We start from the raw sequence: 22,209 nt of genomic DNA, 5'->3' as shown, positions 1-22,209 counted from the left end.
TCTGTACAATCTTACCAAAACAAATCTTTCAGCTCAATCAGTTCATTCAATTTGTACTATACTGTACAAATGGCATTGTAAATAAATAGCTAGGATAGGGTGTGTGGATTCATTCATGTTGACAACAGTGGTTTTCAATGCTAGATCAGTTTGTCTGTCTACAGGCTGAGATTTACCTGTCCACTAGATGGCAGCACTAGAACACCTGTGTAAACACATGTCAAGTTTCCCTTCAATGTCCTTGATGTGAAGATGAAGTTGTCTACATTTCTATCTTGTCCATGCCAAGAGAATACAACTAGAAAAACGTCAACCTCTTTGTTAGACTAACAAATATTTGCTTATTTTCTTCTCCCCCCCCTCAGTCTATCGCCACTGCTAACATGGATCAGGCCCAGCTGGAAGCCTTCCTTACTGCCCAGACCAGGAAGCAGGGCACGGGGGGTGTGAGCGCCGAGCAGGCGGCCGCCCTCTCCCGGTTTTGGAAGAGCCACCGGGTCCGGGTGAGGGAGAGCCTGCTGGGCCAGAGCCGCTGGGAGCCCGGCCTGAAGGGCCTCACCTGGAGGGTGGACCTCCAGACCTCAGCCAGCAGAGGGGGTGCTGTTAACATTCCCGTGGCCCTGGTGGAGCTGGAACTGGGCAGGACTGGAGCGGTGAGAGGGGAGTGGGAGGGGGGGGGGGGCGCAAGAAGCCCACTCTTTAAAAATACCAGTCACACTGACTGTACAAGCACATTATATGGCTGCCTACAATTAGACCAATGTTATGTTTTGATTCCCCAGTTGTGCTTTCAGACAGTACATTATGGAAATCAACAGGCTTTCTCATCTGGACTTGTTCCATAATGTGCCCCAGGTGGGTGGAGTTTGCACATTTTGATTTTAAACCATCATCTAATTAGTCTTAAAGTGAAATTGCCACCCCCCTGGGCCAACGGGTCATGCATAGTTGAACCTCTAGGAAATGTAATGTCAATATAATGTAGGACTATGCAAACTGAGGAAGCTGAAGAGTACATGTCATTCAGAACACATCAGTGACTTTGCACTCACCTTCCTCTTTCCTGCTTTAGCAGTATATTTATTACATTGTCATAGTTTCAAATGGTTGTGTCTGATATACCAGTGCTACATATACAGTACTGGTCTGCCTCTCACCTGTTAGTCCTCAACCTAAAATATTGTTGTGTCCCAAATGACACCCTATTCCCAATGTAGCACACTACTTTTGGCCCTATGAGCCCTGGTCAAAAGTAGTGCACTATATAGGAAATGGAGTGCCATTTGGGACGCATATATAGTTGAGGGTTGGGGACTATACTGGAATTTCAATAGTATCACTGTAACCCAATATCTCACAATCCATCTAAGAATGCTGGTATGACTTTTTAATGGCACGCTATAATTTGTTTTGCAAAGGTGGTGTTCATTTTGGTTATCCCAAAAGCCTGGCCCTGTGTGTGCCTTTTTAAAAAGGTTTTCCCCTGCCTCTATCATGTTATTGACCAGCATTGTTGTGGAGAGTTGGCATCTCTGTGGCTCTGCTGAGATGGCGACTTGGCTCTAGCTTCAATCCTTTTAGTCTGGAATTAGCTGATGACACTACTATTATCTTCTCTTCTTGGTATTAGTAGCAGGGAGAGTTCCAGGAAAATAAAAGTTTCACAATTATAGGTGCCAAAAGCATTGTCTTACGCCAGATGGACAATGCAACAATATTGCCTGCTGTTCGGTTGACAGACGAGCGTTGTGTAGGAGTGACGTCACCTGCCAGAAGACAATGGGCAATTCCCTGGTAACAGTGATGCTGAGAATCTGATTTTTCACTTTAAAATGTATGTCAAACAAAAACCAATGATTTCAAAGTTAAACCATAAAGAATGACAGTTTGTGTGTGAAAGATGAGTCTCAGCATCACTCTGTTACTGGGGAATTGCCCCAATGTAAGGTCAACACTGTTAGAATGTGAGAACGAGGTGGCCTAGTACTATAAGTGAGACTATATTGCAGTGTAGGCACATCAGTCCCAGGGAATGATTATTGTATCAATTTGTAAAAGAAAAGTACATTCAGTTTTTAGAGCTTTTTCTGCTCCTACTACAGATTTGTTTTCCAACTGCCACACTAGCTATATTTAGTTGATTATTATTATTACATCCATGATTGATTACAACACAGTACATTATAAACAAGTATGATAATTTGCATCATCCCTACCAATAAACATCATTTTTATAGCCAGTAAATGTAACTGGCCAATAGGCTCATACTCCCATATCAAGATCATTCTAAGTGTTTTAGGTTAGGATGCTGTGGGCTTTCATTAAATTTAATCTATATGACTTGAAGGGTGTAAATGACTTAGGCCTATTTCTTTATCCCATCTATAACCTATGTATCTATTAAGCTATATATAGAATCATGCCAAATGTTGATTTGTCTTTGGTTTGGTCATAGATCCGATGGAAACACATTTTCCCTAGTTTGGTTTGTAAAGTCGCTATGGAAGCCACGGCTCAGATGTCCACGTGGATATTCCGTAGAGTGTCTGAGAGGGGGAAAGTATTTTGAGGTGTGTGGCCCAAATGGCATCCTTTTCCCTATAGGGCATTACTTTTGACCAAAGGGAATAGGGTGCCATTTGGGACGATCACCAAGTCAACTGACAGACCCCAGCTAAAGCAACCACCATGGAGGTTACAGGTAGAGGTCGACCGATTATGATTTTTCAACACCGATACCGATTATTGGAGGACACAAAAAAAAGCCGCTGCCAATTAATCGGCCGATTTTAAAAATGTATTTGTAATAATGACAATTACAACAATACTGAATGAACACTTATTTTAACATAATATAATACATCAATAAAATCAATTTAGCCTCAAATAAATAATGAAACATGTTCAATTTGGTTTAAATAATGCAAAAACAGTGTTGGAGAAGAAAGTAAAAGTGCAATATGTGCCATGTAAGAAAGCTAATGTTTAAGTTCCTTGCTCAGAACATGAGAACATGTGAAAGCTGGTGGTTCCTTTTAACATGAGTCTTCAATATTCCCAGGTAGGACGTTTTAGGTTGTAGTTATTATAGGAATTATAGGACTATTTCTCTCTATACCATTTGTATTTCATATACCTTTGACAATTGGATGTTCTTATAGGCACTTTAGTATTGCCAGTGTAACAGTATAGCTTCCGTACCTCTCCTCGCTCCTACCTGTGCTCGAACCAGGAACACAACGACAACAGCCACCCTCATAGCAGCGTTACCCATGCAGAGCAAGGGGAACAACTACTCCAAGTCTCAGAGCGAGTGATGTTTGAAACGCTATTAGCGCTCACCCCGCTAACTAGCTAGCCATTTCACATCACATCGTTACACCAGCCTAATCTCGGGAGTTGATAGGCTTGAAGTCATATTGCATCAGAGCTGCTGGCAAAACGCACGAATGTGCTGTTTGAATTAATGCTTATGAGCCTGCTGGTGCCTACTGTCGCTCAGTCAGACTGCTCTATCAAATCATAGACTTAATTATAACATAATAACACAGAAATGCGAGCCTTAGGTCATTAATATGGTCGAATCCGGAAACTATCATCTCGAAAACAAGACGTTTATTCTTTCAGTGAAATACGGAACCATTCCGTATTTAATCTAACGGGTGGCATCCATCAGTCTAAATATTCCTGTTACATTGCACTACCTTCAATGTTATGTTATAATTAGGTAAAATTCTGGCAAATTATTTCTCAATGAGCCAGGCGGCCCAAACTGTTGCATATACCCTGACTCTGCGTGCAATGAACGCAAGAGAAGTGACACAATTTCACCTGGTTAATATTGCCTGCTAACGTGAATTTCTTTTAACTAAATATGCAGATTTTTAAAAAATATATACTTCTGTGTATTGATTTTAAGAAAGGCATTGGTGTTTATGGTTAGGTACACATTGGAGCAAATGCAGTCCTTTTTCGCGAATGCGCACTGCATCGATTATAGGGGCAGCGTAGCCTAGTGGTTAGAGCGTTAGTAACCGGAAGGTTGCGAGTTCAAACCCCCGAGCTGACAAGGTCGTTCTGCCCCTGAACAGGCAGTTAACCCACTGTTCCCAGGCCGTCATTGAAAATAAGAATATGTTCTTAACTGACTTGCCTGGTTAAATAAAGGTAAAATTAAAAGGGGTAAAAATTTAAAAAATATGCAACGCAGGACACGCTAGATAAACTAGTAATATCATCAACCATGTGTAGTTATAACTAGTGATTATGATTGAGTTTAATGCTAGCTAGCAACTTACCTTGGCTTCTTACTGCATTCGCGTAACCGGCAGGCTCCTCGTGAGGCAGGTGGTTAGAGCATTGGACTAGTTAACCGTAAAGTTTCAAGATTGAATTCCTGAGCTGACAAGGTAAAAATCTGTCGTTCTGCCTCTGAACAAGGCAGTTAACCCACCGTTCCTAGGCCGTCATTATAAATAAGAATGTGTTCTTAACTGACTTGCCTAGTTAAATAAAGATTAAATAAAGGTGTCCAAAAAATAATAATAATAAAAAATCGGCGTCCAAAATTACCGATTTCCGATTGTTATGAAAACTGGAAATCGGCCATTCCGATTAATCGGTCGACCTCTGGGATCGACAGATCTGGGATCAGCTTGCCCCGCCCCTTTCCTCATCTTAATCACCAACGGCCAAGCACCAAACAGTCTATTCCAGCTATAGGACGACATCTTATCTGCATGACTGGGCTACATCCATTCTATGGTTGGTTGGTTGGTTGGTGGGCTAGTTTGTCCCGCTAATGCTTCTATAGCCTTGATTTTCTAGAGCGGGGTGGGCAGCTCCAGTCCTTGAGGGCCTGATTGGTGTCACTTTTCCCCATCCCTAGCAAACACAGCTGATTTAATCAAATGTAATTCTAAACTGAAGATCATGATTAGGTGATTATTGGAGTCAGGTGTGTTAGCTGGGGCAAAACTGTGACACTAATCTGGCCCTCGAGGACTGGAATTGCCCCCCCCTGCTCTAGAGTCAACTGCTTGAAAAGGCTATACAGAACTTTTGCTTCTGAGGGTGCTCTAGAGCCAAAAGGGGTCCCCCAGAAATATTGCATAGAAATGGCCTAATTTAACAGGAAAATGTATATGAACCATACAGAATACAATCAAGACAACATTTCAAATGGCTTCCTATTTCTTTTGCATGTCTCATCTTCTAATGGACCGGAGTGGCCCACTTTCATTCAACACACAGGCCTATTTACTCTGAATCGGGAGCTCCCTGTAGACTTGAGATAAAATGGAACATAGCATCCACTCCCACCTATTTAAATAAACTTGGAATAGCCTAATAATGGGCTGGGTGGAGTCTGCTCCGTTCCCAATGGAGCTTCAGCTTTTATCTGGGATCAAAAATATGTTCTAATCTGACCCAACCACTTCCTTGCTGTAACCACAGGCATTGAGCCTTTTCATGGATACTAAAACCGATTCAAAGCCGATTTATGAAAACATAATTTTTACTAGGGTGAATAGAAGTGGTCTGTTGACATTTTGATTTGGCAGTGGGAGAGACTATTTCATTCGTGAGAACTTTAACCAAGAATTCCAGTGTGTGTACTTCTTACAATAACGTGATAAATCAATAACTTCACTTAGTACCTAGTAGCACATTTGTAAAATTTTCAGCATGAAAACTAGAGGCTGACAGACCATTGGTAGTCTGTGTAGAGTAAGATTAACACAGTCACATGCAATTTTTCTACAGGTTAGTCACCCCTCATCTATAAAACAAACATTAGCACAAGTCTGAATTATGCAGTATAGGTTTTCTGATGAGTAGGCCAATTTGGTTCTGTAACAGTTTGTAATTGGGTCAGTAACCAAAAGATTGCTGGATCGAATCCCTGAGCTGACATGGTAAAAATCTGTCGTTCTGCCCTTGAGCAAAGCAGTCAACCAACTGTTCCCCGGGCGCCGAAGACATGGATGTGGATAGGCAGCCCTCCGGACATCTCTGATTCAGAGGGGTTGGGTTAAATGCGGAAGACTCATTCAGTTGTACAACTGACTAGGTATCCCCCTTTCCCTTTATTATTCCCTTGTGGTTTAAAAAAAGCCTACATCCTACCGACACATACTATTCTCTGCAACTGACAGTTTATCAGGTGCTGTGAAATAGTAAACTAATTCTGTTGGTTTTGGGGGAGATCCCCTAAAGTAGTTGTTCAATGGATCTATTTACTTAGCTGAGGGAAGCTAAGTAAATAGCACCACTGATGGCTGTGCTCTCCCCTTTGAAGATGACCACAGTACATGCTGTACATTCTATTGAATTCTCAGAGCTCCAGTAGTAAACCATCTCTTCGTGCTGTATGAGGGTGTAGTTTACACATCTTTACATTTCATATAGCACGTTCCTGTTCTTTAGGCACGAAATGTTATGAAACATTTCAAAATGGAGGTGCTACAGGATCTTGTCCAATAAGAACACACATTTGTTTTTCCCAGTGTAAAACGTTTTGTCCTACTGAACACCATTAACTAAGCCCATCCAGGTGTTGGTCTTGACTTTTCATCCGGATGACAGCCTAAGCCTTAGTTCTCCTACTGTAAGTGCATTACATTTGACAGACAGTGTTTTGGACCAGTGATCCGTGGAATCAAGAGAGGAGTTCCCAGTTGATGTTTGATTTACAAGACAAGCTTTTACCAGCAGCGACCAAACCCAACCTCCATTACCTTGTGAAGTCAAAGACATAATGCATTAACAATATCAGCCATCAGGCAGAAAGAATGTTGACTGAATCCCTATGACCAAATAGTTTTTGTCAAAAGTGAAGGTTTGTTCTGTGTGTGCCAATTCAAGAGTTCGGAAAGTGAAGATATATGATAGGTATTCAGACCATTCCAATTCCTGACTATAGATGAGAGCTGGCATGTAACATTAGGTGTCTTTTAATTGGAGGGTGGAGAGTCAAGACATGGAAAGTAGAAGAGGACGATTGCTTATTACAAATAGTCTCCCTGTCCTATTTTCTCAGGATGCTGGCTTATAACTGTCTTTACATGTCAATGTGTTCACCTACATGTCAATCATTGGCAAACATAGAAGGCATGACCAATTATTTTCTCCACACAGGTGATTTCTCAGAGGACTGCACAGTGAAATCTTAAATAAAAACATATCCGCTTGTTTTGTTGTAATGGGAGCACACTTGTATTCCCAGGGTATCCAGCCTGGTCTCATAGACTAGACGTAACACAGTAAATGTAAATCCGTCCCACTCAAATTAGTATGGATACATAAGACCGATGGTTCCTGAAGGCAAAAAGGAAAGTAGGATGGGCGTAGAACGTGAACATCTACAGTGCCTTACGAAAGTATTCGGCCCCCTTGAACTTTGCGACCTTTTGCCACATTTCAGGCTTCAAACATAAAGATATAAAACTGTATTTTTTTGTGAAGAATCAACAACAAGTGGGACACAATCATGAAGTGGAACGACATTTATTGGATATTTCAAACTTTTTTAACAAATCAAAAACTGAAAAATTGGGTGTGCAAAATTATTCAGCCCCCTTAAGTTAATACTTTGTAGCGCCACCTTTTGCTGCGATTACAGCTGTAAGTCGCTTGGGGTATGTCTATCAGTTTTGCACATCGAGAGACTGAAATTTTTTTCCCATTCCTCCTTGCAAAACAGCTCGAGCTCAGTGAGGTTGGATGGAGAGCATTTGTGAACAGCAGTTTTCAGTTCTTTCCACAGATTCTCGATTGGATTCAGGTCTGGATTTTGACTTGGCCATTCTAACACCTGGATATGTTTATTTTTGAACCATTCCATTGTAGATTTTGCTTTATGTTTTGGATCATTGTCTTGTTGGAAGACAAATCTCCGTCCCAGTCTCAGGTATTTTGCAGACTCCATCAGGTTTTCTTCCAGAATGGTCCTGTATTTGGCTCCATCCATCTTCCCATAAATTTTAACCATCTTCCCTGTCCCTGCTGAAGAAAAGCAGGCCCAAACCATGATGCTGTTTGACAGTGGGGATGGTGTGTTCAGGGTGATGAGCTGTGTTGCTTTTATGCCAAACATAACGTTTTGCATTGGTTTTGTTTGACCAGAGCACCTTCTTTAACATGTTTGGTGTGTCTCCCAGGTGGCTTGTGGCAAAACTTTAAACAACACTTTTTATGGATATCTTTAAGAAATGGCTTTCTTCTTGCCACTCTTCCATAAAGGCCAGATTTGTGCAATATACGACTGATTGTTGTCCTATGGACAGAGTCTCCCACCTCAGCTGTAGATCTCTGCAGTTCATCCAGAGTGATCATGGGCCTCTTGGCTGCATCTCTGATCAGTTTTCTCCTTGTATGAGCTGAAAGTTTAGAGGGACGGCCAGGTCTTGGTAGATTTGCAGTGGTCTGATACTTCTTCCATTTCAATATTATCTCTTGCACAGTGCTCCTTGGGATGTTTAAAGCTTGGGAAATCTTTTTGTATCCAAATCCGGCTTTAAAGTTCTTCACAACAGTATCTCGGACCTGCCTGGTGTGTTCCTTGTTCTTCATGATGCTCTCTGCGCTTTTAACGGACCTCTGAGACTATCACAGTGCAGGTGCATTTATACGGAGACTTGATTACACACAGGTGGATTGTATTTATCATCATTAGGCATTTAGGTCAACATTGGATCATTCAGAGATCCTCACTGAACTTCTGGAGAGAGTTTGCTGCACTGAAAGTAAAGGGGCTGAATAATTTTGCACGCCCAATTTTTCAGTTTTTGATTTGTTAAAAAAGTTTGAAATATCCAATAAATGTCGTTCCACTTCATGATTGTGTCCCACTTGTTGTTGATTCTTCACAAAAAAATACAGTTTTATATCTTTGTTTGAAGCCTGAAATGTGGCAAAAGGTCGCAAAGTTCAAGGGGGCCAAATACTTTTGCAAGGCACTGTAGCAAGTCAAAGGTTATGAGTTCATCATGGACAATTTTAGTTAATTAGCAACTTTTCAACTACTTGCTACTTTGCAACTACTTAGCATATTAGCTAACCCTTCCCCTAAATCTAACATTAACCATTACCCTACCCATTAACCCAACTCCTAAACTTAACCCTAACCCCTAGCCTAGCTAACGTGAGCCAGCAAGCTAATGTTAGCCACCTTTCTGTAATTCGTAACATGTTATATGTTTTGCAAATTTGTTACATACTGTACATTTAACAAATTCGTAACGCAATACGAATTGTAATTTGAAAAATATCATACGAAATGGTGATGGACACCTACAAATGAATACGTACCATATCATACCAAATGGAGTCTCAGATTTACATACAGAATAATAAGAAATGCTCTGAGACCAGGTTGGGGTATCATATTTCACAATAGGCCCCAGCTCTGTTTTGGCTAGCACTCTCATTATCTCATATATTATTGTTTTTCCAGTAAACAAATGCATTAGCGTGCCGCACGATCCTGAGCGTGGCCCTTTGAGTGTATTAAATGAGTTCTCTAATATATGATGACAGATCCGATAGACTCGTAGGTGTCTCCAATACTGAAGAGAGGAATGGGTGTAGCAACAGTGAGTCAGCATTCGAACTCTGTGTGCATCCCAAATGGCCCTATATAGTGCACTACTTTTGATCAGAGCCTATGGTCCTCAAGAATAGTGCAACCTGTATAGAGAATAGATTGCCATTACCTTGAGACGCAGCCCAACTTGTGAAACTACTGTATTCAGTCCTAAGGAGTTGTTGGTGGTTATTTGGTTATGCACACAATGGGGATGGAAGATAGATTGGATAGGACTACAGTTGTCTGTCGGTTGACTTGTAGTGTGTCTAAAATGACAGTTTGTATTCAGTGTCTTCTATGAGTCCTTTTGTATTACACATTTTAGTTGCCTGTCAGTGTTTAGCAAACCATTGTCTCTGTTAATTGTGCCAGGTATGCTGTGTAGGCCTATAAAGCATATCATTCAGTTTGTGCTGTTAACAGTGTGTAGGCAAAACATAAACACATGCATACTGTTAATGCTCCTTCAAAGAGAACTCAAAAACACTTGAGTGCATTGATGGTCTGCAACAGTTCATTCTCAATGCATTTTCCCTCCGCACATGGCTAGCATAACAGCACATACACTATCGTTCAAAAGTTTGGGGTTACTTAGAAATGTTCTTATTTTTGCAAGATGAGCACATTTTTGTCCATTGAAATAACATCCAATTGATCAGAAATACAGTGTAGACATTATTCATGTTGTAAATGACTGGCTACTCCAGGCTAACGTCCCTGTCCCGAAGCAAGCACCAGTTAGCATGGAGCTAGCCTCGAGCTAGGCCCATCTCCCGGCTAGCCAAAGAGGTCCACCAGCCAATTCTTGGGCTACAATACCGCTTTTGCCAATTAGCCTGGACCCTTTACTGCCGACACGGAATCCCACCGATCAATCACGGCTGGTCTGCCGACGTAACCGTCCGAGGTGGTTTCAACAGGCTCCTCCGTTGCGAATTTGCCGGAAGCCCATCTGCTAGCCCTGTGTCTCCAGCTCGCCTAAGGTAGCAGCGGCTATGGAATTGGCTCCCTGACTTATCTAGTGCTACTCATTGGACGCTATGATCACTTGGCTACACATACCACTTCCTAATGTTAATATGCTTTGTCTATTGATGTTTTGGTTAGTGAATATCTTATTTCACTGAAGAGCCCCTAGCCCTGCCCAATATGCCTTAGATAGCCCTTTTGTTCCACCTCCCACACATGCAGTGACCTCACCTGGCTTAAATGGTGCCTCTAGAGACATTCTCTCATCGTCACTTAATGCCTAGGTTTACCTCCACTGTACTCACATCCTACCATACCCTTGTCTGTACATTATCACTTAACTATTCTTCTGCGCCCAGAAATCTGCTCCTTTGACTCTGTTCTGAATGCACTACACGACCAGTTCTTATAGCCGTACCCTTATCCTACTCCTCCCCTGGTGATGTAGAGGTTAACCCAGGCCCTGTAGCCCCCAGCACCACTCCCATTCCCCATGCACTCTCATTTGTTGACTTCTGTAACCGTAAAAGACTTTGTTTCATGCATGTTAATATTAGAAGCCTCCTCCCTAAGTTTGTTTTATACACTCCGCCAACTCTGTCATAGCTGTGTCTGAATCATGCCTTAGGAAGGCCAACAAAGATCCTGACATTTCCATCCCTAACAGCTTCGAAAAAAATAGAACAGCCAAAGGAGGTGGAGTTAGCCTGCAGAGTTCTGTCGTACTATCCAAGTCTGTGCCCAAACAATTCGAGCTTACACCATAGTTGGGGGGGGGGGGCATATCTTCACGGTTCGTACTGTTACGTGACCTAACCTGGAATCTAAGATAGATTCCCTCAATCTCACTCAAATTATTAAGGAACCTACCAGGTACAACCCTAAATCTGTAACCATGGGCACCGTCTTAGACATCATCCTGACCAACTTGCCCTCTAAATGCACCTCTGCTGTCTTCAACCAGGACCTCAGCGATCACTGCCTCATTGCCTGCGTGTTTAATGGATCTGCGGTCAAATTACCACCCCTCATCATTGTCACACGCTCCCTAAAACACTTCAGCGAGCAGGCCTTTCTTATCGACCTGGCCCGGGTATCCTGGAAGGATATTGACCTCATCCCGTCAGTAGAGGATACCTGGTTTCTCTTTAAGTGCTTTCCACGCCATCTTGAATAAGCATGCCCCATTCAAAGAATGTAGAACTAAGAACAGATACAGCCCTTGGTTCACCCCAGACTTGACTGCCCTTGACCAGCACAAAAACATCCTGTGGCGTTCTTCATTAGCATCGAATAGCCCCCGCAATATGCAACTTTTCAGGGAAGTCAGGAACCAATATACCCAGTTAGTTAGGAAAGCTAAGGCTAGCTATTTCAAACAGAAATTCGCATCCAGTAGCACTAATTCAAAAACGTTTTGGGACACTGTAAAGTCCATGGAGAATAAGAGCACCTCCTCCCAGCTGCCCACTGCACTGAGGCTAGGAAACACTGTCACCACTGATAATCCTTGATAATCAATCATTTCAATAAGAACCTACCCCGGCAGCAACTTGCCCAAGCCCCCCTGCTTCTCCTTCACCCAAATCCAGACAGCTGATGTTCTGAAAGAGCTGGAAAATCTTAATCCCTACAAATCAGCTGGGCTAGACAATCTGGACCCTCTCTTTCTAAAATGATCCACCGAAATTGTTGCAACCCCTATTACTAGCCTGTTCAACCTCTCTTTCGTATCGTCTGAGATCCCCAAAGATTGGAAAGCTGTCATGGTCATCCCCCTCTTGATGGATGTAGTCCATCACAGTGCCATCCGTTTTGTCACCAAAGCGCCATATACTACCCACCACTGCGATCTGTATGCTCTCGTTGGCTGGCCCTCACTACATATTCGTCGCCAAACCCACTGGCTCCAGGTCATCTATAAGTCTTTGATATGTAAAGCCCTGCCTTATCTCAGCTCACTGGTCACCATAGCAACACCCACCCGTAGCATGCGCTCCAGCAGGTATATTTCACTGGTCATCCCCAAAGCCAACAATTAATTATTTTGCCTCTATGGCTATTAATTGCCTTACCTCCATTACCTCCATACTATTCTACATTTGCACACACTGTACATAGATTTTTCTATTGTGTTATTGACTGTATGTTTGTTTGTAAATCTGTTTTTGTCGCACTGCTTTGCTTTATCTTGGCCAGGCCGCAGTTGTAAATGAGAACTTGTTCTCAACTGCCTACCTGGTTAAATAAAGGTGAAATAAATTTTAAAAACCAGTGACGAGGTGACTCCGGGATGCTTGCCTTCTAGTCAGAGTTGCAAAGAAAAAGCCATATCTGACTGGCCAATAAAAAGAAACGTTTAAGATGGGCAAAAGAACAGACACTGGACAGAGGGACTCTACCTAGAAGGCCAGCGTCCCGGAGTCGCCTCTTCACGGTTGATGTTGAGACTGGTGTTTTGCGGGTACTATTTAATGAAGCTGCCAGGTGAGGACTTTTTCAGGGGGCTGTTTCTCAAACTAGACACTAATGTACTTGTCCTCTTGCTCAGTTGTGCACCGGGGCCTCGCATGGACGAGCCTTAATTTCTCAGAACAAGAATAGACTGACAAGTTTCAGAAGAAAGTTCTTGTTTCTAGTCATTTTGAGCCTGTAATCGAACCCAAAAATGCTGATGCTCCAGATACTCAACTAGTCTAAAGAAGGCCAGTTTTGTTTCTTTAATCAGCACAACCGTTTTCAGCTGTGCTAACATAATTGCAAAAGGGTTTTCTAATGATCAATTAGCCTTTTAAAATTGTGAACTTAGATTAGCTAACACAACGTGCCATTGGAACACAGGAGTGATGGTTGCTGATTTTTATTTTTATTTTTTGAATTTTTTACATTTTATTTCACCTTTTTTAACCAGGTAGGCTAGTTGAAAACAAGTTCTCATTTGCAACTGCGACCTGGCTAAGATAAAGCATAGCAGTGTGAACAGACAACAACACAGAGTTACACATGGAGTAAACAATAAACAAGTCAATAACAGTAGAAACAAAAAAATAATCTATATACATTGTGTGCAAAAGGCATGAGGAGGTAGGCAATAAATAGGCCATAGGAGTGAATATTTACAATTTAGCAGATTAACACTGGAGTGATAAATGATCAGATTAACATGTGCAGGTAGAGATACTGGTGTGCAAAAGAGCAGAAAAGTAAATAAAATAAAAAACGTATGGAGATGAGTTAGGTAAATTGGGTGGGCTATATACCGATGGACTATGTACAGCTGCAGCTGTTCAGATAGCAGATGTTTAAAGTTGGTGAGGGAGATAAGTCTCCAACTTCAGAGAGTTTTGCAATTCGTTCCAGTCACAGGCAGCAGAGAACTGGAAGGAAATGTGGCCAAATTAGGTTTGCATTTGGTTTTACTAGCATTTAAGAGCATTTGGAGGCCACGGGAAGGAGTGTTGTATGGCATTGAAGCTTGTTTGGAGGTTAGATAGCACCGTGTCCAAGGAAGGGCCAGAAGTATACAGAATGGTGTCGTCTGCGTAGAGGTGGATCAGGGAATCGCCCGCAGCAAGAGCAACATCATTGATATATACAGAGAAAAGAGTCGGCCCGAGAATTGAACCCTGTGGTACCCCCATAGAGACTGCCAGAGGACCGGACAACATGCCCTCCGATTTGACACACTGAACTCTGTCTGCAAAGTAGTTGGTGAACAAGGCAAGGCAGTCATTAGAAAAACCGAGGCTATTGAGTCTGCCGATAAGAATGTGGTGATTGACAGTGTCGAAAGCCTTGGCCAGGTCGATGAAGACGGCTGCACAGTACTGTCTTTTATTGATGGCGGTTATGATATCGTTTAGTACCTTGAGCGTGGCTGAGGTGCACCCGTGACCGGCTCGGAAACCGGATTGCACAGCGGAGAAGGTACGGTGGGATTCGAGATGGTCAGTGATCTGTTTGTTGACTTGGCTTTCGAAGACCTTATATAGGCAGGGCAGGATGGATATAGGTCTGTAACAGTTTGGGTCCAGGGTGTCTCCCCCTTTGAAGAGGGGGATGACCGCGGCAGCTTTCCAATCCTTGGGGATCTCAGATGATACGAAGGAGAGGTTGAACAGGCTGGTAATAGGGGTTGCGACAATGGCGGCGGACAGTTTCAGAAATAGAGGGTCCAGATTGTCAAGGTTTTGCAGCTCTTTCAGAACATCTGCTATCTGGATTTGGGTAAAGGAGTAGCTGCGGGGGGGGGGCAGCCGTTGAGAAATGCTTGTTGAAGTTTTCGATTATCACGGATTTATCGGTGGTGACCGTGTTACCTAGCCTCAGTGCAGTGGGCAGCTGGGAGGAGGTGCTCTTGTTCTCCATGGACTTTACAGTGTTCCAGAACTTTTTGGAGTTAGAGCTACAGGATGCAAATTTCTGCTTGAAAAAGCTGGCCTTTGCTTTCCTGACTGACTGTGTGTATTGGTTCCTGACTTCCCTGAACAGTTGCATATCTTGGGGACTATTCGATGCTATTACAGTCCTCTGTAAGCCTATGGATATTCCATTAAAAAATTCTGCCATTTCCAGCTACAATAGTCATTTACAACAAACATCTACACTGTATTTCTGATCAATTTGATGTTATTTTAATGGACACATTTTTTTGCTTTTCTTTCAAAAACAAGGAAATTTCTAAGTGACCCCAAACTTTGGAACGGTAGTTTACTTAACCAACCAGGATAAACACTTATCATTCAATATACAGTATCAGTAATATCTTCACTAGTAACCAAACAGGACCTACCTGAATTTTTCCAATAAGAGATGCTTGTTTTTGTTGCAAAACTTTTTCTATGTTGTGCACTAATGAATATACAGCCCTGGTTACCTGTGTTTTTTGTCATGTCCAGCCCGAACGGGCATGTGGCACTGTGTGGATGTGGGTCACTGTGCGGTCAAGCCCATTGAGAACATGTACAGGTGATCGGTTGCCGGTGCAACTGGTGTCAGCAGTCGCTCTGGTGTCTGAGGCAGTTGGGGCTGGCCTGCTTCATTGCCAACGGCACTGCTGGGCAGGGATTTTGGGTCCCATGAAAAGATATCACTTTGGGCCCCACCACCACAGGCCACACCAACCCTGCGCAATTGCTGTAACCACACACCTCCAGAACCCAATCAACCCACTCAAAGATTTAAATAATTCTACCTTTGCAGCCTTGCAACTCTCTTGTAGTCCAATATTTACTGACAGTGAGCTGTGAAAATATAACACTGTGCAGACATGCATGCAACATTCTGCATACAGTGGAATTACTATCTGATGCAAGACTGATACCCTCTATAAGAAATGTGCTGAAGGCCATCTTTTACAGTCTAAATGTCATTTTAATGGTAAGATTATTGAATGGAAAGTTATTTTAACATTAATGAATGACTTAAAATAAATATAACTTAAATAAACATTAACCTCTACATTATCTATAGAATGATATAACAAACAAAATAATAAAATCAGCATCAGATTTTTGAACTAAGTATACATACCAACTAGAAAATAAGCAGCTGTAGAAGTGGAAATGGGAAAACAAAATGGAATTGAAAAGGCCTGATGGTGGTGCTTCATGATCAGTGATTGGCACACAGAAAGGACTTTGTCCTCACTAATCTGCCCAACTTTCAGAACAGCAGAAAATTATTCTACAATTTTTGCAGTGGTGTGAAACCTGATGTCCATGGCAGTAAAAATAAAACGTGTTCTGAAAAACCATTGCTGCACTGTCCTGGGCTGTCTCTTCTTGAGGTCTCATCATGGAATCTCTTCCTTTTCCTCTGGCGGCTGTGTTTCTTGCTAAATTGAGGTGCAACATCCATTTGCGTAGCAATCAGTGTTGCCTCAGACAGGAGAGACTCCCATCATCTTTAGGGCGGCAGGTAGCCTACTGGTTAGAGCGTTGGGCCAGTAACAGAAAGGTTGCTAGATCAAATCCCTGAGCTGACAAGGTAAAAATCTGTCTTTCAGCCATCATTGTAAATAAAAATGTGTTCTTAACTGGCTTGCGATTAATTATGCAATTATTTGTTATTAACTGACTAGCCTAGTTAAATAATAAATAAATAAATATATTTATGAGCCTGGATATCTTCCTTTAAAGGCTCTGATTTTGGCTGCCTCTGTGTCACGTGAAATTTTTCCTGACTGGACAATCACATTCCTGTCCTCAATGCCTAGCAGTACCTGCAATTATTCAACACAATGCTGCTCACGTCCTTCATTTGGGAGTAGGGCTGGTTCAGGGGGATGGGTTTGACAGGCCTGCTGAGTCTGATGCTGCATCTGAGCCTGGCACCAGGCAGGGGCTGGGACAACTGATTTGGTATTGCATTGATTTACATGTCGGCTGAAAGAGGAACGAAATGTAAACACTCGGAAATGTTCTGTTTAGATATTAAGTAACTAATGTTAGGGGAGCAAAAAGTAGGCTACGGACTAAGCTAACAGGTTAATTCCCACCACTCACAGACTACACCCACCTTCCTTTGTGAAAAATTGGGTGACATACTGTCGTCCTTTATTTTCTCTCTCCTGTCTTTCTTTCCTTTCGTTTTTGGAAGCCTGATTTGTCTATAGGAAGCTGAGACCTGATGCTCCACCGGTACTCCTCACTCGCAATTCACTGCTACGGTTCGCGCCTGGTTTGGGGGCAGGACCGAACCATTAGATGTAAATATATGGGGGGGGTTGTGCAATACGGAGGCTCTCCGGATGTTTACTTTTTTGCCAAAAACAGGAAAAGAAAAATAAACCGTTTTATTAGTACAAAGTAAAATAAATATTATATTAATGATATGTACAAAAAAAATATTAACCTAAAGTTCTAATTTTCAGTCACAGGCGCCACTATTCCCCCCCATACGGCGCCCCTGCTGCTGGGGCTCCCATTTCCCTCAGATCTCTTGTCTGCCACTCCCCTGGTACTGAGAATGAGGCCAGCAGAGCAGCACGCCCTTGAAGACAAGACACCACTTAGTTGAAGTCTCTACAGTGCTGTTGTATGAGAGGAGTTATTCATAAATTAAGTTGCTGTCACTATGGTGAATTTACTACCTTTTTTCACCTCAGAGGAGAGGAAGGTTTTTTTTTTTTTTTTTTTTTTGACTGAACATCCAAAACATACGATATACTTGCAGTGAAGCTGCTCAACAACTACACCACACCAGTCATCCACCTGACTCCCATTCAGAGTGACACACACATCCAGGGTTAATGCCCTGCTCAAGGGCACGTTGACAGATCTCCCACCAGGCCAAAAAAACATGAACCCGAACCCTCTAAGATAACCCCCACAGATCCCCAACTGCTGTCTCTGAACCATTCGAGACCCCCCACAATACATTCCATTCCCCACCCCCAAGAACCTCCAATGCACCAACAACCTAGAAAATGAACTAAAGAGGAAAAAGACAGAAGAAAACAGCAAACAACAATGAAAAAACGAAAAAACAAAGGACATCAAGGACAACTAAAATCATAACAGCAATGCCAACTGTATATGTTTATGTCTGGCACTATTGCATGTGTGTGTGTGTGTGTGTGTGTGTGTGTGTGTGTGTGTGTGTGTGTGTGTTGTATGCGTTTATTTGACTGAGTGTGTGTGTATATGCATGTGTACAAACACCTGCACAGCATCAGCCTCGGGCAAACCGGCATTAGCTGTAAAAACACTGCCCCTCAGTGTCAGTAGAGGAAGATTAGGATTGAGGTGTGCCTCATATGGTACTTAGTTTAGTAGGCTAAACAGTAAATGAATGGTCTTTTTTTTTCAACTTTTTATTTAACTAGGCAAGTCAGTTAAGAACAAATTGTTATTTACATTGACGGCCTACCCTAGCCAAACCTGGACAATGCTGGGATAATTGTGTGCCACCCCATTGGACTCCCAGTCATGGCCAGATGTGATTCAGTCTGGATTCAAAACAGGGACTGTGGTGATGCCTCTTGCACTGATATACAGTGCCTTAGACCGCTGCAACACTCGGGAGTCTGTATTAAGGCTAATGAGGAGCACTTGTACAGTAATTGTTTTGCAGTATAATAAAAGTAAATGATTATAGGTGTTTTAGGGCTTTGTCCTTTCAGTCTATGCAAGGAGATTACACAGAGTAACTGCATCTTAACTTGACTTATCAAGTCCTACTCACTAAGCCACAATGTTTGTGTTTTATAGAGTTGAGTGACAGTTGAACAATGCGAGTAGCATTCCATTAAGCTGAGTTATACGAGGTGGACAGATAGCTTCAAGAGCGTCCTCTCTCTCGCCAACCGAAATTAACACTGAATCGTCCCAGGCAACAGACACGCTTCAAACCCTGTGCTTCAAACAAACAAATGACTACGGAAAGAAATAAGGCAGCGGTAGCCAGTAACCAGGCAACCGTTCTTTTAAGAGAGGTGATAGGGCCCTTGTAGTGATGTGCACTCTCGGGAACAAACAGACTAACAAAGACTTGGACAGATGGAAGGTCTTGTGTCCTATTGTGGCCACCCAGGGACGTTCATTCATTTTTCAGTGGCATGTAATGAAGACGCTACATATCATAGAAATTGATGAGTAGATCGGCCAATCACACGATCTGCAGATGGTCTGTGTATGCTGCGACTCATTTGAAAATATACTCTGACTCAAGTATCCCACAATGTTTTGCGTGCCAGCAATCAACTTTTCAAGATGTTTAACTTTGAAAATACTGAAATACAGCCGTTATGATGCAAGTTATAATTTTGAAAACTTGATTGCTGACATACAACCCATTTTGGGACTATATCAACCATGGGCTAGTGAAACATACCAAAATGTAGTTTTTGGGGTGGATTTTTTTATTTTAAAAGCAGGTGCTATAGTTGCTCTCCTGGCTTTACTTCACTGTTCTGGGATCAGCTTCCATATTCTAGTCATATCTGTGACCATTATGAGTTAAACATGATGCCACAAAACATGTTAAGACTCAAAAGTAGCTCTTCAAGGGGTATGGATGTCCTTGGACAGTCAGCTGTTTTTTTAGGTCTTCTCCTCCTTTTTCCTCATTTGTCCTTCATCCCCTGTTCCTGTCGTCATCTCTCTTTTGATGGCACGCTGGTTAAAGGTCACATTCTCACTAGTGATATTGGAGGCTATTTTTGAAATGCCTCAGAGACATGAGAGAATGAAAGTGAGTTTCTAGGGACCCTGCTATAAATGGGGAAAACTCAAATGACTGTGCTACAGGCAAAGTGTCGCTATATTTAGGCCAACTGTTGCCAATTTTATTTGTGTCAGTAATTAACACTAGCTGTACCTCCTAGGTCATCTACCGCACGCACCACTTACAACAGTCTTCTGAAATCATTGTCCACTGTATTAGTTTCTTGGTAACACATTAAAAATAACTTTCTTGAATAAGCATCCTTTATAAACCGTCATAAAAATAAATGTGTTTTATTTCCATTAGTCCTTTTTAGTTTGTTGTCCGTTGGAAAGAGAAAGAACAAGTGTTTGGTCCTAACTGAATGTGTCTGGACCACATCCTGGTTCTAGGCTTCTCTTTTCTGTTAACTTTCCGACCCCATTTTCAAACACACCTCTTCCTGTAGCACAGTGTTGAAATATGCTTTTAAAAGGCTCAACGGATGTCAAACTGGCTTAGATCTCAGGTGCCATCTATAGCACCACTTCATAACAAAGTCTAGTTCTTTCAGCTCTATGATGTCATACAGTGGATGTTTATAGGAGTTTCCTAATCTGACCTTTGCTCCTGCTTTATGTGGCTGAGAGCTTGGACCTTAAAATAGGACTTGATGTGAGTAAAGGTTCCTGTTGTCACAATGTTTCTGATGTCTCGTCAGTTGAGCTACATCCCTCAACCCATCATCCATGGAGTAGGCTCTACTGCCTGCTGTCTTGGTCTTAATATACTGTCCCTATTTTCCCTTTGCCTTCCTTCCTTCCCCCACTCCTTTCCCTCTTCTCCGTTCTCGTTTTCCTTCCAGGATTCAGACTTTGTGTGTCTGGAGTTTGACGAGGCGAAGGTGAACCAGGTGTTGAAGAAGATGGCAGAGATCCAGGAGAGCATCGACGCCATCGTACACCGCAGCTAGGGTCTACATTTCTGTGTGAAATAGGAGAGAAACGTCCCCGTTCTATAAAAACAATAAGTGGTTTCCAGTCTTTTCCTGTCATTTCTTTTCATTCTATGACTTGGACAGAAAACATTAGCCTGCCAGGTAGCAGACAGGAAAACTATGCATTATAGATGTATCTTTATACCTTATTTACAGTAAGTCCTATCTGTTGAGTCTAACAAATGGGATATTGTTCTATCAATGCTAGAGAGAACCTGCTGTTTTGTTTTGTGGCCGGGATGGAAGACTTCTTTTCACGTACAGAACATACAGTACTGTTATGCTTGATTTACAATTAGTGCAATGTCCATTTTGTACATACCTGTTGCCATTCCAGACAGTGATACATTGATATTTCAGTTCAAGCCTAGTAAACCTAACATCCCCTTGCTTAATGTTGGGCAGACAACTTGTACGATATCGTTGTTCCCAAAGGAACTGCTTCTTCCCACACTATTTCTAGCCCCTCAACATTCCGGCTGCCTGACCTGGTCTGAACTTTCCGTACTGGGCACAGGCCAGGGGTGTAGGCTGTTCAGTGAGGTGAGACATTCACAACATTGCAAGTAGAAATAGAAATGACGAGATTTGCTATTCTACATGACAGACAAGCCTATATGTTGTACATGCAAAATAATGATCTGAATATGTTGTATGGTTGCACCCTCCTGGACAGACCCACATGCTGTCCCAATTGGCCCAATGTCTTAAATATCCATATTTTCTTGTCTCACTTATTTTGTATTGATTGGAAAGACTTTTGATTGTTGAAAAGCAAAATGATGGGAAGTATCTGGTCCTTTGAACTGTCAGTGATCATAGAAGAGAAAGAATGAACATTTATTCATCCATAGTGATGTCATAAAGATGAATTTGTACAATAAAGGTTAGAGCTGGGACGATAAACCAAAAATGATTGATACTGACCGAACCAACATTTTTCTCTAACATTTTCCTGATATTGATATTAACGATAAGTAGCCTTTACTAGAGGAATATGTAGTTTAAAGACAATCAGTAAGTCTGCTAATATACGCTATTTCTAACACATTCATGTTATCAATGTATTCAGTTTGTCGTTATCGTGATAATTCAGTCAATTTATCGTGATTTGTCCATATCGCCCAGCTCTAATGAAAGGTCCCTGTCATCTTGTTACCCCCATTTGCAGAATGGGATATCAACCCACACTTTGGATCAGGTGTTAAAAAAAATATTAAACCATAACAAAAATGTATCAAAGCCTGCTTTTCATGTTGTCTTTGTAATTAATAAACCAAAGTTAAAGGACCCCCACACTTATTTTTGTGTCGTCCGCATTCCAAAAACCATAAGTCTCCTCAGTATCGTTTCCTCTACGATTCTTCCTGTTCAAAGTCTGGACGGTAGCTATAGCATTACTGTTTGACAACCAAGCCGACTTGCACGGACTGGCACTGTTGCCTCTGAAGTGAGGAGGGGTGGCTGTCTTCCTGACAGGGGAGAGAATGACACTCAAGGCTTTGA

General features: G+C 42.1%; 1 protein-coding gene across 2 annotated transcripts in view; it reads left to right on the top strand.

Annotated features, from left to right (window-relative positions):
* Nucleotides 1-21,993, top strand: part of LOC118389174 (COMM domain-containing protein 1-like) — a 69,502-nt gene extending 47,509 nt beyond the window's left edge. For both annotated transcript variants that reach the window (XM_052527491.1, XM_035778992.2), the window contains exons 2-3: nucleotides 366-653; nucleotides 20,572-21,993. In XM_052527491.1, the coding sequence (XP_052383451.1) occupies nucleotides 384-653; nucleotides 20,572-20,679 (378 nt within the window). In that variant the 5' untranslated portion in view covers nucleotides 366-383 and the 3' untranslated portion in view covers nucleotides 20,680-21,993. The remainder of the gene's footprint in view (nucleotides 1-365; nucleotides 654-20,571) is intronic.
* Nucleotides 21,994-22,209: the final 216 nt, after the last annotated feature.

Source organism: Oncorhynchus keta, chromosome 10 (genome assembly GCF_023373465.1).
Source record: "Oncorhynchus keta strain PuntledgeMale-10-30-2019 chromosome 10, Oket_V2, whole genome shotgun sequence".
Taxonomy (NCBI): domain Eukaryota; kingdom Metazoa; phylum Chordata; class Actinopteri; order Salmoniformes; family Salmonidae; genus Oncorhynchus; species Oncorhynchus keta.
The sequence above is the reverse complement of the archived record's forward strand: the minus strand, read 5'-3'. Positions and strand labels throughout refer to the sequence as shown.